This window comes from Tamandua tetradactyla, chromosome 1 (assembly GCF_023851605.1).
Source record: "Tamandua tetradactyla isolate mTamTet1 chromosome 1, mTamTet1.pri, whole genome shotgun sequence".
Taxonomy (NCBI): Eukaryota; Metazoa; Chordata; class Mammalia; order Pilosa; family Myrmecophagidae; genus Tamandua; species Tamandua tetradactyla.
The window spans coordinates 170,850,995-170,868,447 of NC_135327.1; the positions used below are offsets into that span (position 1 = coordinate 170,850,995).

At 35.8% G+C, this 17,453-nt stretch overlaps 1 protein-coding gene across 8 annotated transcripts in view; it reads left to right on the plus strand.

Annotated features, from left to right (window-relative positions):
* AHCYL2 (adenosylhomocysteinase like 2) overlaps positions 1-17,453 on the plus strand; it is a 228,261-nt gene that overhangs the window by 167,983 nt on the left and 42,825 nt on the right. For 5 of the 8 annotated variants that reach the window (XM_077128538.1, XM_077128227.1, XM_077128387.1 and 2 more), the window contains 3 exons: positions 4,962-5,073; positions 11,744-11,887; positions 12,329-12,429. In XM_077128538.1, the coding sequence (XP_076984653.1) occupies positions 4,962-5,073; positions 11,744-11,887; positions 12,329-12,429 (357 nt within the window). The remainder of the gene's footprint in view (positions 1-4,961; positions 5,074-11,743; positions 11,888-12,328; positions 12,430-17,453) is intronic. The other 3 variants (XM_077128309.1, XM_077128460.1, XM_077128610.1) reach the window with 1 other exon arrangement.

Sequence of the window (17,453 nt, forward strand, 5' to 3'; positions counted from 1 at the left end):
TCTTTGGCTAGGAAGAGCAGAGAGATTCATTAAGCAGAAAAATACTGGTGTGCTTCATTTCATGAAATTATGAGCATGGGATCAATTTTTTTCATAAAATAAATGCTGTATGGTTACTGGGGCCTGGAGGGAGATAGGGAAATGGGGAGTTATTGCTTAATGGGTACAGAGTTTCTGTTGGAAGTGTTTTTGAAAACAAATACTGGTGACAGCCACACAACATTGTGAATGTAATTAATGCCACTGAATTGTTCACTTAAAAATGGTTAAAATGACTAATTTAATGTTATATATATTTTACCACAATAAAATTTTAAACAATAAAGTAAATGACTGGGTGATGGTGAATGTCAATATTTTATTTCAATTAATTTCAGTTTCAATTTATGGTAATGGCATTGGGCAAAGTTGCTAATTAAAGGACTGTTAGATTATTCATTCTTATATGGTTAGCTGTTTCAGAATTGTGGTTTGAGCTGGGCCCCAAAATCAGCTGGTGATGATGTCAATTCTGAGACCCAATCTGATAAGAAAATAAATTTAAAGATAAATTGAGAGGAATAATGTGGGACTAATTCACTGAGGACCAGGACCAAGAGAGTTCTTTGATTTTCTGATTAATGTCATAAGGTATGATAAAGTGGCAAGAGATTTGGTGCTGACATAAACATAGGCTAAAGGTTCAGTTCCATCACTTACTTACCATGAAAACTCAGGCAGATTGTTCTCTCAGAGTTGTAGTTTCCTAATTTGTCAAATGGGGATAATATTGTCTACTTCTTAAGACTCTTATGTAGCTTAAAAGAAATAATGTATCTACGTGGCCGTGCACATAGTAGTTAATAAATATTAGTTCCTCTCCTTTTCTTTCATTCTTCCAGAGAAGTCAGTAAGCACTATGCGTTAAACACTAGTGTGACCTTTTCCCTCAAAAGAAAGGTTATCCTGAAAAAAAGATCTATCCTTTCATTTTCTTTTTTGTCCTCAAAAAGCAGTCTTTTTTTTTTTTTTAAGAAGAATTTAAATCACATCACTACCCCTGTCCTTAACATACAGTTGAGTGTAGATTCCTATTTACTGGATCCTTTTTGTAATTAATCAGTAAATAATATGAATCTTTGCCCTTTCATTTGAATCTTTATTTGGCACATAGCAAGGCTGTGTTTTTGGAGAACTCTGAGGAAATAAGGAGCTCTCTTTTGCAGTCACACCTTCCATAAGACACAGTTGTTTAAAAAAGCAAACAGGATCACCCAACACCAAATCTGCAATAAATATTGGAAACCAAGTGTCAAAATATGTATAAAAGATGCACAGCAATTGACTGGAAACCGATGTCCAAACACATATATAAAAAATACATAATAAAGTGTAAAGCAACAGACTGAGAAAGTTGATTTCCTTGGTAACAGAGCTGAAACCAGTGTCCTCAGTCTGGCTAATCCAAGGACACTGAGTGAAGCACTGGGCACCATTAGCTTTTTTTTTTTCCTTACTATTTTAGTAAATTCCCTCATTGTTTTTAGTGTAGTTAATTTTTTTCTATTGAGACTAGGTTAACTAAAATCATCTGACAAGGAAAAGGAGGAGGTAAGGTTAAAAAAGAACCTAATTAGCAAGTTAATTATAGCAGGCAAAAAAGTGCACCAGTTATATAAATAAGCTATTGTTATGCGCATGCAAGTTGGGCCTTGTCAAGGGACTTGTTAAGGTTTAGAGGTCAGAGGATCCATGTAATTAGGTGTTCAGGAAAAAATAAATAAATAAAAGTAAAACTGCCACAAGAATTAGGAATGGCTGATGAGCCACTCACAAAAGTACCTTATTAAATCAGGACTTTACTGCTGGAGGGGATATTAGAGCTGCTTCAGAGATTCCAGGGAAGAGTAGCCTCACCCCAGCCCCTCAAAAAAAAGCTAGCTGGAACCAGAAACAACAGAATTGCTGATGAGGATTTAAAGACCTGGCTACAAGGGTCCCCGGATCGGAGAGGTGGCAGTAGGGCTGGCAATGTCACTATGCTGAGCAGCAAGAAGAAATACATTGTCAATGGCAACTCTGGGATTAAAGCCCAGGTGAGGCTAAGCTCTTATTTCCCAGTCTTCCTGCTGCTATAACTGTTATGGTAAAAGGACAGCTGTTATGCTCTCTTTTTCCCTTCTTTCTTGCTTTCACTGCCTCTCCTGAACAGTGTGTTTTCCTCCTTACTTTGATGCCTGTTGGAATTAGGTTGTTCTTTTTGAAATGCAAAAAGTTTCAAATTTAAGGGACCCTGGTTTCAGACAAGGTAGAAAAGTTAGGTGTAGAATCTACTGGGTATCACAACTTCGATTGTTAGGCTACTGTATTACAAGGTGGACTATTGAGTGGAGAAAGTCACTTCATTTAATTATTAAGGGGAGGCAGACTCCAAGAAATGATTCAATATGTTCTGGTTATCAGTAAAAGATAAGCATTTATTTCTGGGGAAAAATCGTACAACGTACTATATATGTGTGATTGAAGCAGTCTCTTTCTAATATTCTTCTACCTTGAACTTGAGTTCAATATCTAGCCAGTAAGTAAAGTTTTAGAAACCTATATTTCTGGATAAAACCTATATAGCCTAGTATTTTTTTAATGTCAAATGACAGCCCTTGTGGTGAGTGGGAGGAATTACTGTAAATGGAAAACACTTTATAGAGATGAGAACTCAGAGAAGCTCATTTGAGATGATGATACAGCTAGGTAACTGCACAATTTAGTGTTATTGGGGTAAATAGGTGTGCACCTGCTCTGAACCTACAAATCTGACAACTAGACCGGTCCCCTCTAGTGTGTGTGTATGTGCGTGTGTGTGTGCATGCGTGTGTGTGCATGCACATGCACATGCATGCAGATGGGGTGTGGGATACATATTGGAGGCAGGGATTAGCTGTTATCCTTTTAAAAGTGAGCACTGCTGAAGTTAGTGACTCAGTGTGGCCTCTGGAAAGTCAGTTTAGTAACTTTTCTTAGATGGCCTCTAAAACAGAATAAAAACATTTGACTGTCTTGAACAAGGGTGTTGAAATGGAATTTAACCAGGAAGCCAGAGTTTTGAGACTGTTATACTGTCTCTATCTTTCCAACTTCCCTCTTCCCCTTCCCAATAATTTTGCCCTTAAAAATATTTTAGTATCAGATTTAGCTTATGCTTAACATATTTACTTAAAATTCACCTAAGCACGAACAGTGGAGAGAGAGAATAGTCTACCTCATATTTCAATTCTTAAGTCAGTAAATGACTGATTCCCTACTATGTGTCTGAGGATATAAGTATGAATAAAATACATAATCCCTGCCTTTATGAAGGCTAGAGTTTAGTAGGGAGGTAACAGTAAGAAGACAGGTAAGGATATGATAGGAGAAGAGCATGGCAGTTCATGTGTTTCTTATGGGAATACATAGAAGAGACACTTTTTCCTTTTGGATTAAATCACTATTTTAGAAAAATTAACAGTTTTACCTCTTTAAAAAAATATTTGCCAGGAGCATCTAACACCAAGCTTTCAATCCAATGAATTTTCTTATTTCTGAAAACAGTTTGTAAACTTGAAATTACTACATAGCCTTTATTTGTTGTTTCAGCTATGAAAATATATGAATTTCCCTAAACGGTGATGCTAAGTTAATTCAATTTGCATTGGTCACCTTGTGTAAATTCTCAGATGACTCAGTAGTGACCTCTAACTACAGGAAATGTAGCCATCATTTACCTATTTTATTCGGGTATACTTATATCTATAATTCTGTACATCCAGGAATCATCTTTTTATCATTAGAAGTAGAATTAGCTGTCAGTTTTTTGTCCTTTTCAGTAGAGCTGCCTCTTTACCACCTTGAATACAAAACGATAATCTTAATATGCAAACATTCACTTAGAGAAAAAGAAAACAGTTTATTCAGTGAGTAAGTAATATGAGCTTTGCTTTGTAAAGTATTATAAAGTATCAGCTGGAACCTCCAATATAGGAGAAAGAGGTAAAATCACAAAAAAGTTACTATCAGGTATTGCCCAAAATGCATTCTCTAGGGTGTGACTGAAGTTTATACATATCAGTCTAGTTGTCTACCTTTTTCTACATCTGTCTTATTATAGCTAATAAATGAGTCTTCAATTCATTTGGCTCTCAATCATGTGGCTCTTAGGTAGTTTATGATTCTGAATATTAAAAATTTACTAGTACCAGAAAGCTAGCTAATACATTTTAAAAAGCTTTTAAAAACTAGAGTGGCTTCCTCAAGAGTTAGAAGAACACTGAACTGCAGGGGTGAGGGTGAATTTATTGAATCTCTTGAAATGTTTCAGTTTATATACATTGTATCATTTAACACTCTCTAAAACCTGTGAAGTACTATTATCTCTATTATATGTATAGGAAAAGGAGGTTTACATATACATCCTGACCAACATTACATGTAGTTCATAAGTGTAATGGCCAGCATTTGAATGAAATTCCAGAATATTTTGTCTGAATGCAAAGCCTATGTTTTTCATGATACCATATCATTTCCTGAGAATCTTTAAACCTGAAGGCAAGTCACTTTACCTTTCTGTACCTTGCAGTTTTCTCATCTAAATACATGCAGGTCGGAATACTTACTATAGTCTCAAGGGTTCTTTCCAGCTTTAATTTTCAGTGAAATTATAGAAAGGATTTCTATATATATATAACTCAACCTTCTAAAAATTTGTCTTATCCAGAATATCCTATTCTCCATTTTTTGGTCACAGTTTTATTCTAAAAGGCATATATAGTCAGAGAATGGATCAGATATTTGAATTTGTTAGAGGCATAGTAGGTAAGGTGTAAGAGTCTCAATGTTCCAGATGCAATTAGATCAACTGCAAGGGAAGGTAAGAGTCTATAAAGCAAGCCTTGAATACTGTCTCAAAATGAGGCTCTATGCTTGTATATAACCAGGGTTCTTTTTCTTAGCAGATTCAGTTTGCTGACCAGAAGCAAGAATTTAACAAACGACCCACCAAAATTGGACGCCGCTCTCTGTCTCGGTCCATCTCTCAGTCATCTACTGACAGCTACAGCTCAGGTGGGTTCTGAGCTGCTATGGATCCCCCTTTCTATCCAAGGCCAATTAAGCATGATCACTGCTTTGTCATAAACACTTTGACTCCAAGTCTAAATTTTTTACTAAACTTATGAATGGAATCTTGGGAAGTCAGAGTAGAGCTTCATGAAGGTTTCCTCTTCCAATTGAGACAGAAGAGGATGAGTAAGTAAATAGTTCTCTGATCTACTCTGAAGAGTACAATTATGTAGTTCACTGATTATATAGCTTCAGTGAACTGCATGTGTAAAGATTTATGTTTTTTCTACTACTTAAAAATAAAAGAGAGTTTTCTCTCCCCCCAACTAATATTTGCACATTTACAGAGAAATCTCAATTGTTTCAAAAATCAGTGGAATTTTAAAACTTAAACTTCTGTGTGAGACCAAGGGGAGAGATGTTTATTTGGTGCAAAATTTATATTTTAGGTAGTGCATTATCTAATTTAACTTGTATGGTCAGTTTATTTGAACACCAGAATTACATGGAATCTTGGATAGGGTGTGAGATCTTGTTAGTTTGTACAGGTTAGTGTAATGCCCCAGTATATCACAGAGTAGTTTGGGCAGAGAATAAAAACAATATTTGCAAAGTCCGCTTGGGGGCCTGAAGAGATAGGAGAAAATATTCAACTTCCCCATCTGGGGAATTCCTGATACTCATGCAAGTATTGGGGACAACCAATTCAATAGCCTGAGCCCTCGATCTTGGGGTTTGCCCCTATGAAACTTATTCTTGCAAAGGAGAAGCTAAGCCTACTTATAATTATGCCCAAGAGTCATCCCCAGAGAACCTCTTTTGTTCTCAGATGTGGCCTCTCTCTCTAAGCCAGCTTGGCAGGTGAACTCACTGCCCTCCACATTACATGGGACTGGATTCCCAGGGGTGTAAATCTCCCTGGCGATGTGGGACAGGACTCCAGGAGGAGCCGGGGTCTGGCATCGTGGGATTGAGAAAGGCTTCTTGACCAAAATGGGGAAAGGAGAAATGAGACAAAGTTTCAGTGGCTGAGAGATTTCAAACAGTCAGAAGGTTATCCTGAAGGTCATTTTTATGCGTTATATAGATATCCCTTTTTAGTTTATGGTATATTGGAATGGGTAGAGGGAGGTACCTGTAACTGTTAAACTGTATTCCAGTAGCCTTGATTCTTAAAGGTGATTGTGTAACTATATAACTTTTACAATGTGACTGTGTGATTGTGAAAATCTTGTGTCTGATGCTCCTTTTAACCAGAGCATGGACAGATGAGTTAAAAAAAAAAAAAAAGGATAAAAATAAATAAATAATAGGGTGGATGAGGGATAAAAAAAATTGGGTAGATTGCAATACTAGTGGTCAATGAGAGGGAGGGGTAAGGGGTATGGGATGTATGAGTTTTTTCCATTTTTTTTTTTCTGGAGTGATGAAAATGTTCTAAAAATGATCTCAATGAATATACAACTATGTGATGATATTGTGAGTCATGATTGTATACTATTGATGGACTGTATGTGTGTGAAGATTTCTCAATTCAAATTTTTTTTAAAAAAAACAATGAAAGCATTCTATCTAGTTCAAACAGGTTTGCTCTTTTCCTTCTGTCCTGAGTTGTGACATTATGTTGCTTGTTCGTCCTTTCTTACTTTGAAGTGGCATTAAGTCAAATTACATGTGCTTTGGGCTGAGTTATTATTTACTATCAGATGAGCTATTAGCATATAGGACCCTTTAAAGACATTGACCTTTTATACCCATCTCTGCTTCCCTAAACCTCCTCCTTTCCCAGATGTTCATTTCATTCTAGCCATAACAGCGTTCTTCCCTTTATTTCAAACATTCCAGACTCTCTTCTGTTCAAGACCTTTGTGCTTGCTGTTCCCTCTGCCTAAAATGCTCTTCCCCAGATATACGCATGGGTGGCTATTTTGCATCCTTCAGGTCTTAACCAGATATCATCCTCTCATTGAGACTTATCCTAGCTACTCTTTTATCTTTGTGTTTTGGTTTTGTTTTGTATGTGCGTGGTCTGGGAATCAAACCTCGATCTCCCTCATGGAAGGTGAGCAGTCTCCCACTGAACCACCCCTGCACCCCCAGCTACTCTTTTAAAATTGTGCAAACATCCCACCCGGCATTCCCTATCAAATTTTCCTCCTTTATTTTTCTCCACGGCACTTAGCATATAACATACTATATATTTTACTAATTTTTTCTTTATTTCTCTCTCCCTCTATTTGAATGTGAGGTTATGAGGGCAGAGAATTTTATCAGTTTTGTTCATGCACTTGGAACTGTGTCTGACCCATAACAGGTGATTAATAAATATATATTGGTAAGGGTGTTAGAACTTTCTTATTATACTTTACACCCTTACTGAGTCCCTGATAAACTCTATATGAAGTAGCTAGAAGTTTTATCATGTTTCAAAGAAATATACCTTCCTGTCCAAAGTGTTTGTTTTGTTGAAGATTTTTAAAGGCTTAAGTAGGTTATGGCCTACTTTCCCCTGCCATTGATCTTAGTACTATGCTTTGTCATCCTTTCATTTAGGAACCTCTACCAGTCTTTCTCAAATGGGGTTCCTCATCTGAACAACAGAACACAGAAAATTATTTGAGGGACTGTTTTCTCTACTCTCCAGAGGATAATACATAGCTAGTACCCTTCTAGATGTAGAAGAGAGATGTTAATTCATTACATACAATGAATATTTCAAAGCATCAGGGCTTAATTCTAGTGGAACCCAGGTTGAGAAAGGCTACATTAATCCCTGAAATTATTTTATAAGAAATAAACTTCTAAAAGTTCTTTCCTGGGCAAAAAAAAAAAACAACCAAAAATCAAAACAAAAAAAAACCTCATAAAAACAAATGAACAGAAAAGACTTTTCTTTACCGTTATTATTCTCAATGATATACTTCTGGAAAAGTGGCCTTTGCAGTGAGTTAATTGATTAAAGACGAAGAAGGAGGATTGAAGTCCCTTAGTTCATGATTGGTTCCTGTAGTTTGAGTAATTTCAAATTTTCCTCAACAATAAATCCTGGTTTGTTTGTTTGGATTTTGATTGCTAACATAGCTTTTCACATGTTTCTAAAGTGTTATTCATCAATGAAATCTGAGGCACACCGACAGATAGGTGCCTATTGTTATTCCCATTACCAAATAAATAGATTGGGTCCAAAAGGAATTGCCTGGTTTAAAATAGTCTAATAGGACTCATTCAACCAAAGTCCTTACTGCTTGTTTTCTTAGCAATAACTCACAATATCACAGCTGCTAGGAAGTAAGGCTTAATCAGGTTTGAGCCATAGAACGTATGTATGCATCAACAATTTCGCTCTGGGATTGATGGTACATTAGTGTTTGATCAACTACAACTTAAGTTTTAACTCTGGGAAACCATGAAACAAGTGAACATCCTATAGAAAAGTTATGTTGTACTTTATCTTACTTTTCTACCTAGAAACTAAACCCTTTTTAAGTATGATCTCATTTATTTATAAGGTTTTTCTGGCAGTAGTTGGGAAAAGAGGAGAGCATTGAGAGAGGGGCGTCTTTTATACTCCCTAGTTTACAGCTGGATAAATTGAAAATTGATCACTTAGCCAATTACGGGTGAAGCTAGTTTAGGATCTCAGATCTGTTCTTCAATAGTTATTCCTCTGGTTATCACTTGTTCATTTTGTAACTAAACTGTAATTCTGAGCCTCAGAGTATGCTGCAATTGCAAACACTTTAGAAACTCTATTCAAATATTTGTGTATATATGTGTTGGGTTTTTCTAAATTTTCCTAGGAAAAATCTTTAATGCTATCTCAGCTATTTTCATGAATGTGGTGGTTTAAATACAGTAGCAGAAATAAGTATGGATTCAAAGAATTTTAAAAGGTGAACAACTGTCAGGCTAGTTCAGGAATAATTTTTTCCACTGTGCTTGCAGAAAAAACACATTCTTTTGGTCTTGTTCAGTCAGCTATGTTGCATCCACAGTATCTAAACAACTGATACTTTTGATTCTCTCCTGCTAACAGATGTGTATACAGGAGTCTTTGAAAACAAATCCATTTTGGCTCAAAGAAAGACATTGGTTGAACCAACTATAATTAGTCAACTAGTTAAGAAGGTAAAATACAATGATTTTTTTCCAGCTTCTAGAATAGGGAAGTGATATAAATATTTTTTCCCCTTTGAATTGGAAGAAAAACAACTCAGAACAAAAATTGGAATTCTTCCCTTAAGGGGAAATTCTTTGTTTTTTATTTTTGTTTTCCTGACTCATCCTTCGAAGCTAGAGAGACATAGAAGGGGTGAGCTATCCTGGGTAGAGCTAGAATTCCAGTCTCACCTTTTTAATCACTGCTAGCCAACCACCTGCTGCTTTGGTAGATTAGTAGGAGATGATAGAGATGGACAAAAAATGAAACAGATGGCTATGCTAAATTATATTGTATATATGTCATTCATTTCCCATTCAAAATCCTAGAGCTTGGTAAGAATCCTTAACAATAAGTTATATCTGGTATTGAACTAAAAATATGTGTAAAAGGCAGTAAGGATATCAAATATAATTTATGAAGTGCTTAATTGCTATATACCAAGCACTGCCCTAAGGACTTTACTTACAGTATCTAATCTTCTCAGCAACTTGATTTTCACAAGTCTGTCTTCTTATCATATAGTCTATGACATCCTGATTTCTGCTTCATAGTATACACTACAATTATAGTTGAAAAAACTTTAAATAATAAATTGTGTCTTAGTTATTGCATCTCTGACTCACCCACTAGACTAAAAACTCCATGAAGATAAACACTATCCATATCTGTTCTGTATCCTCAGCACCTCAACTGTACCTGTGCTTGGTACATAGTGGATGCATAATAATTGTTGAATGAATAACTGAATGCATGAATGACATAATACATGAATTAATTAACAACCATTTTAAATAGATTCTGTTATCATTTCTACTTTATATACCCAGAAATAGACTTCAGCAAAGTATTTCTGAGGCCAGAACACATAATCATCATATTTAAATGGCCATTGGTAAGCATGAAATCTTCATGACTCTGGAAAAAGATTTGGAATTTCAGGATATGGTGAATAAAGACATTTACTTTGAAAGCAATTATCTGTAAATTGGGGTCAGAATTTAGGGCTGGCTATCATTATCTTTCTTCTCCCCAGTGGTAGAAGCTTGGTTTCCCTAAGTCCCCAACTCATAAACTATTTCTGAGTATTGATTAGTGAAACAGATGACTGCCCAGGAAGCTGTTTCTGTGCTCTGTTGCCAAAGGTACTTTGAGCTCTCACTCACCCTAGGAGGGGGAAATACAAACTTTTAGTACAGATTAGCTCCTTTTAAGAACAAAAGTCTCTTTTGGGGATTTACTAATTCCCTCACCTCCCCTGGTGACCATGTTCATTCCTGTTGCCTCGTGTTAGGACTTTGCTCTAGGGCAGTGTTCCAGTTCTAAGAGAGATACTCAAGCCCCTGCTGCCCAAACATTTTGTAGTGCCATGCCTGATTAACTGGACAAGGTCAGACTTGCCTTTTAAAGCCCTCCCAAAGATAGCCCTTTGCTAAGAAATCCCAGAAATGCCTGAATTCTTTGGATATAAGTAGATCAGAACACCATAGACCCTAGGAGCTCCTTTGTAGCTTTCTCTCTTTTTCATCATCTCTTAAAGATGATGACAGCACTTCTTATCACACTGAGAGATATATAATGCTTTATGAACAGTGTCTTTTATCCCCCATCTCCCCAACAAACCTTAAGGGTTGCTTAGAAAGAAACCATTCAGAAACTTAAAGCAAAGAAGGAAATTGCTTCAAATCATCCAGCAAATTATCAGCAACTATAGAATTTTATGAAGAATAAAAAGATCTCAGCTAAGCATGTGAAGAAAGCAGCTGTGTGTTAGTTAAAATAAAATCTTAGGCTTTTTGCACTCTAGTGTGTATTGCCACATGGATTAGTTATCAGAGCATCGTATTTTGCCAAAAGAGGATTTATTTGCTTCTTTGGGAATCTAAGATGCTTAATGCAGGACCCACTCAGGCCAGCAAAAAGAGAGTACACATTGAATACTTCATTGTCAGTGTCTAATTGGGTCTGCAGGCATAGTTCAGCCTCATCAGAGCCAGTTTTCAAAAGAAAGCCCTGTTATGCCAGACAAACACTTTTTGTGTGGTTCTTAATGACTTTCCCATGGGTTCCTTGTTTTGAGGTCTTTATCTTACTAAAACACAAATTACATCAGGCACTTAAGCAGCAGGCAGAGAACGGTGGCTGTGATCCCAGAAACCCGTAGGTTAATGACCAGTATCCTGCATTAGGAACCATTGCCACCATCAGTGTAACCTCTCTCTCTATGCATATTCAAGGACCACTGCAGGTACTGAAGATAAATGTTAGCTTGAGTTTCTAAGTTAATGTTATCCAGGGAAAATGTCTTTGTCAACTTCTGTCAGATTCTTTTTTATGACCTGTGAATAGCATTTTTCCATAGGAGATGATTGAAACATCTCCACAGCACCATTTAAATCCTTACTGGGTGTATAAATTTGTGTGACCCTAGAGAAACCCCAATTCATTCCATAGTTTGGTGTGTTAGAGGAAGCCATTGCTTTTCTCTGAGGGTTCTTTATTCTGTCATTCTAGCGGCTTCATATACAGATAGTTCTGATGATGAGACTTCCCCCAGAGACAAGCAACAAAAGAATTCTAAGGGAAGCAGTGATTTCTGTGTCAAGAACATCAAACAGGCAGAGTTTGGACGAAGAGAAATTGAAATTGCTGAACAAGGTAAAGAAAGCAAGCACTTTTCCTTCTCAAGCTGCCTGTGTCTTTTTGTCCATACTGTTAATCTCTTTTATATCCTGGGGTCTGATAGCTTGTACTATTTCAGTTTGATTCTGAAGAATTCTTATAACAAATATAAGCTCAAGAAACACTGTAGGGAATGAGTGAACTCTAGCAGGTGTGTAAGAAACTCCTATACTATGAAAAGGGAGAGAGACTGGATAAGGAGAACTGGCACATAGGGGATCATAGCTCTGGAGCATTTCCTTCTCAAAACCTCTTGTAAAAGAAAAATCAGGTTGTAATGTCATGATTCTTGAGAAAACTAATTTAATAAAGAACCTGACTGGGTGAGGGATCTTAAGAGAACAAGTTTTTTGTTTATTCTTTTATCTCTTATTCCTTCCTCTCTAATATTGCTATGTATGTTTTGGGCCTTTTCAGAAATGCCTGCACTGATGGCTTTGAGGAAGAGAGCTCAAGGAGAAAAGCCTTTGGCTGGAGCCAAAATTGTGGGTTGCACGCATATCACTGCCCAGACTGCTGTGAGTCCTTTTCCTTTCTCCACATGCTAACAATAGTTGATAATAGCCACCAGCTATTGAGAGCTCATACATATCAAACTCTGGGTTAAGAGTTTAATTAGTATTAGTTCATTACTCCTTATAATGGCCATGTAGAACAGGTATTCCTGTTTCCATTTTCTAATGAGCTCGTTGAGGCTCAGAGAGTTTAAGCAGTTTGTCCAAGATTATACAGCTAGCAAAACACAGAGTAAAGATTTGAACTTCAACATATCAGACTCCTAAGGTCATGCCTTTTCTACTGCACTACACTACTTACCTTCCTTCCCATTGTCATTTCTATAAGGCTGCTTTCAGCTGCAAATAAGAGAAATATTATTTAAACTGGTTTATACATATGGGAGTGTCATTGTGGTACATAGCTGGAAGCCCTGAGGTCAGAGGGGCTTTAGATGTAAGATCTCAAGGCTTCAGTTTCACTTCTCTCTGACTCTCTTGAAGCTGCCCTCACTGTGCTTACTTCATCCTCAAGCATGTGGCAAAATAGTTACAGCAATTTTAGCCATCACAAACTGATAGAGAGTAAGGAAACCTTTCCCAGAAGTCCTCCACGATGCTCCATCATGTCTCCTTAAGCAGAACTGGATCACATGTCCATGCCCCACCAGTCACTGACAAGGAAACTGGGATTATTACCCTGATTTGCTTAGATCAGTGATCCTCAGCCTATAAGATTCAGGGTCTCCTTTTTATAAAAAATATTTTGTAATGGCCTATATTACCCTGAAATGAAATTTAGATATAATGTATCTATATATAATTTTTTTAAAAAACAATATAAAAGCTTAGCTAAAATGTGAAAGAGGAATAAAAAGAAAGTAATTTATAATAAAATAATATATATTTCAATATATAACTTCTTGGGCACAATTACTGTTTTATCTCTTTGGAGATAGACAGATTTTGTACTTATAGCATCAAATGAGTGAGACTGCTACAAATGCAGAAAGATTGAAAAGTGTTATTAGTTCCAGAGCATCAGAACAACATAGCTAGATGGTATGATTTTCTGAACTGGTAAATGACTTTTGGTAAATTTATCACCAACAGCAATAAGAAGTGTGAGTTTTCTCTTGATTTACACAGTTGTCACCTTCATGGAAAAACTATTATTTTGTATTAGAACTGCAAACACACCTTTTGTCATAGATATAAACTAGAATAAGATTCTAAACTCTGATAATTAAAAATAAGTTTTTCACCCAAGAGAGCTTTCACTGCAACATTTGAAAATTATGCAAGACATGGCACAGTTTTTTGATGTAAGAGGCAGTTCTACACATTCAAAATGTCTAGATACCTGGCCCTGCCCACTAATTGCCAGTAGCACTCCTCTGCCCACCTATCCCTGATTACTGTGACAACAAATTTCACCACAATTTTGCTAAGTTCTCTGTTGAGAACCACTGAATTAGAGTCATCATCAAGGATATAATCGATATTGAATCATTAACCCTAATGACCACCAGAGGGAAATTGATATATTGAGAGATGGTCTGGAAACATTCATGAGACCTAATCAGATGTGAGTATTCTGTATAGTTAGGTCAACTTTCAAAAGATCATCTCTCTTGAAGTGTGCTCTTGTGGCTACATTCCTGAATAAAGACAGTAAAAATTCCTCAAGACATAGACAGCTATTTAGCATCTCACACTATGAGACTTTTCTGAGTTATGTATTCTTTGAGGGAAAAAAAATACCTAGACTGCACAGAATTAATATAATAAATGGAAAAGCTGTTGCTTTGTGGAGCTGCAGACTAATGAATCTAGGCAGAGACATTATTGGAACCTTTTTTGGGCCATCCCAGTTAGGGACATGAGACTAAATTTAGAGTGATGGCTTAGAATAGTAAGTGCTTTTCTATGGTCACATGTTGCTGAATCAAATCTAGTTTTCTTTTTACCCCCTGGCTTACTGAAGGTTTCTACCCTACAGGGTTCCTTCTCTATCTTTTCCTGAATGAATTCATCAAAATTAATTTACCAGTATTAATAATATTTTATTGTTCACACCCCACATTTTTTTCCTTAAAAAAAATTGCGAAGGAGTTTGCTTCACTTTGTTTACTTTTAATGTCTATTTTCATTGTTACAAAAGTAATTGATGTTCAGGGTGCATGGGCGGTTCAGTGGTAGAATGTTCGCCTTTCATGCGGAGACCCGGGTTGATTCCCGTACCATGCACCAAAAAGAAAATGTAATCGATGTTCATTTCACAATATCTAAATCTTACCACAATATGTAATGAAGAAAGACAGACTCTCCTTTAACCCTATGCTTCAGAACTAACTATCATATTAATGGTTTCCTAATAGACACGAATCTATTTACATTTTTAGATGTGTTTCCATAGTTCCTTTTAATCAAATGCCATTGCTACTCCTTTTAAATGGTGATGATTTTTTGCTTCCCGGACAGTTATATATATATATATATGGTAATGATTTGAAGTCCGTTTAAACCAGCTTCCAAGTTCTATCCTCCTCTGCCCGTCCTAGCTGCCTTCACTCCTGTTTTTGTTTTTGTTTTTTATTGTTATAATCAATATATTTACATAATTTGGGTGCCAGTAACAGAAATAGATGAAAAATGTAATTTTAGTCAAAGTATAGAAAACTTAAGTATATTATAAAATGTCAATTAAAGTCAGAGTAAGATTTCAAAAATATAAAATTATTTTATATTACACTGCAAAAATTACTATAAAATATGCAGTTACTCTATCATAATTAAAAGGTAAAATATAAATTTTACTTAATGAACATCAAAGTATGAAGGCAAAATTATCTCAAACCTTCACTCCTGTTTCAGTTCTAATAACCAGCAGTCTTAACTCACAGTTCTTTGAACAATTCTTGATTCTTGATCCCAATCACTTTTCTTTTCTAGGTCAATTTGTATTGCTTTGTGGGTAAATCTCAGTATCATTCTTTTGTTTGACAAATTCGGAAATCCTAGTTATGATAACTCAGAAATTCTTTAAGGTGAAAAATAAAACAAGAGGGGTAAAAATGGGAGTGAAAAAAGTAGTATGGACTAGAAATTAAAACATATCAGTAGTTCTGCCCTTCACTCACTATGTGACTTTCCACAAATTACTTGAGGTGGTTAGCCTAAATCAGTGGAGTTGTTTACAAGTTTGTTTGTTTTTAATTAGAATAAGATTTTTTAAGTTACAATAGAAATATTAGAAAATACAAATCTAAGAAAATGAAAATTATCAGTACCCAGAAATAACTTCTGACAGTAAATCTTAAAGTTTTTTAACCAAGTCTTTATTCTTGTTAAAATAGCTCTTACTAGTAAAAAATAGCTCTTAGTCAAAGCAGTAGGTTGGTGCACCACCTCCTTAGAAGGAACCCTATCTCCAAATTGTGTATTGAAATAAAAGTATATGTTAAGATCAAATCAGTGGATTGAAATTTTTAAAATAATTTTCTAACAGTTGAAATAAACATGTTTATGGAAAAGTTGCAAATATGGTACACATAATTTTTCCTCTGTATCTTTGAGAGTAAGTTGCCAAGCTAATGCTCTTTCATCCCCCAAATGCTTTAGTGTATATTTTCTACTAGCATGGGCATTCTCCTCTACAACCAATACAGCCTCAAGATTAAGAAATTAACATTCACACATTATCTAATCCTCACATGCCTTCATCTTTTATAACAGAAGGATCCAGTCCATGGTTATATGTAGCATTTAGTTGATATATCTCTTTTGTTTCCTTTAGACCAGAACATTCCATAACTTTGACACTTTTGAAAATTATAAATGAATTATTTTATATAGATGAATTATTTTTAGACTGTCCCTCAATTTGTATTTTTCTAATGCTTTCTCATTATTAGATTCGGACTCTGCAATTTTGGTAGGAATCTCACAGAAGTAATGCTGTGCTTTTCTTATTAAATCCTATCAGCTGGCTCATGATTTCAATTTGTTCCGTAACAGATGATGTTCCTTTTGATCCCTTAGTTGAGATGGTTTCTGCCAGGCTTTTCCACTGTAAAAGTTTTCCCCCTTTGTGATTAAGTTTTGTGATGTGGTACTATGAAATAGTAGAAATCTGACTTTTGTGTCCTTGGTCATGTCCCCTTTATTCATTGAGCAATTCTTACTTCTGGCACAAAACAATCTACGCTTATCTTGTACTTTTCCTGTCCTAGCCCAGGAATCAGGATCAGCCATTTCCCTAAGCAGCCCTGGTTCCTTTTAGTGGATCTGGACACTAGTGTGCTCATTGCTGTTGGAATGTCACTACTCCGGGATACTTTTTATTAATTTCAGAAAATAATTGCCATTATTAACTCTTCATACATTTCTTTTGATGTGTTCTGTCCCTTTTCTCCTTCTGGAACTACAGTTACATGCATTCTATAACATGCCATAAATCTTGGATGCTCAATTCAGACTTTTATCCCCCTAACTCTTTTTTCCTTTTTGTGTTTCAGTTTGATAATTTCTATTGCCCTATCTTCAAGTTCACTGATACTATCCTCAGATGTACCCGATCTAATGATAAATCCAATTTTGTTGTGTTGTTGAAGGAATTCTTGATCACTGATATTGTGTTTTTTATTTTCAGCATTACGATTTGACTTCTTTTCATAGTTTCCATCTCTGATGAAATTCCCTACTTGTTTGTGCATGTGGTCCTTTTTTTTTTATTCACTAGATCTTTTAGCATAAACAAATTAACCATAGTTATTTTAAAGTTCCAGTCTCGCCAAACATCTGGCTCAACTCCGAGTCTGGTTCTATTGATACCTTTGCTTCTTGACAATAGGTAGTCTTTATTCACTTTTGTATGTGCCTTGTAATTTTTTATTGAATGGTAATACATTCATTTCCTATAGCTGCTGTAACAAGTTACCACAAACTTAGAGGCTTAAAACAATTCAAATTTGTTATCTTATAGTTCTGGAGGTCAGAAGTCCAACATGGATCTCACTGGGCATAACAAAAAAAAGGGGGGCAGG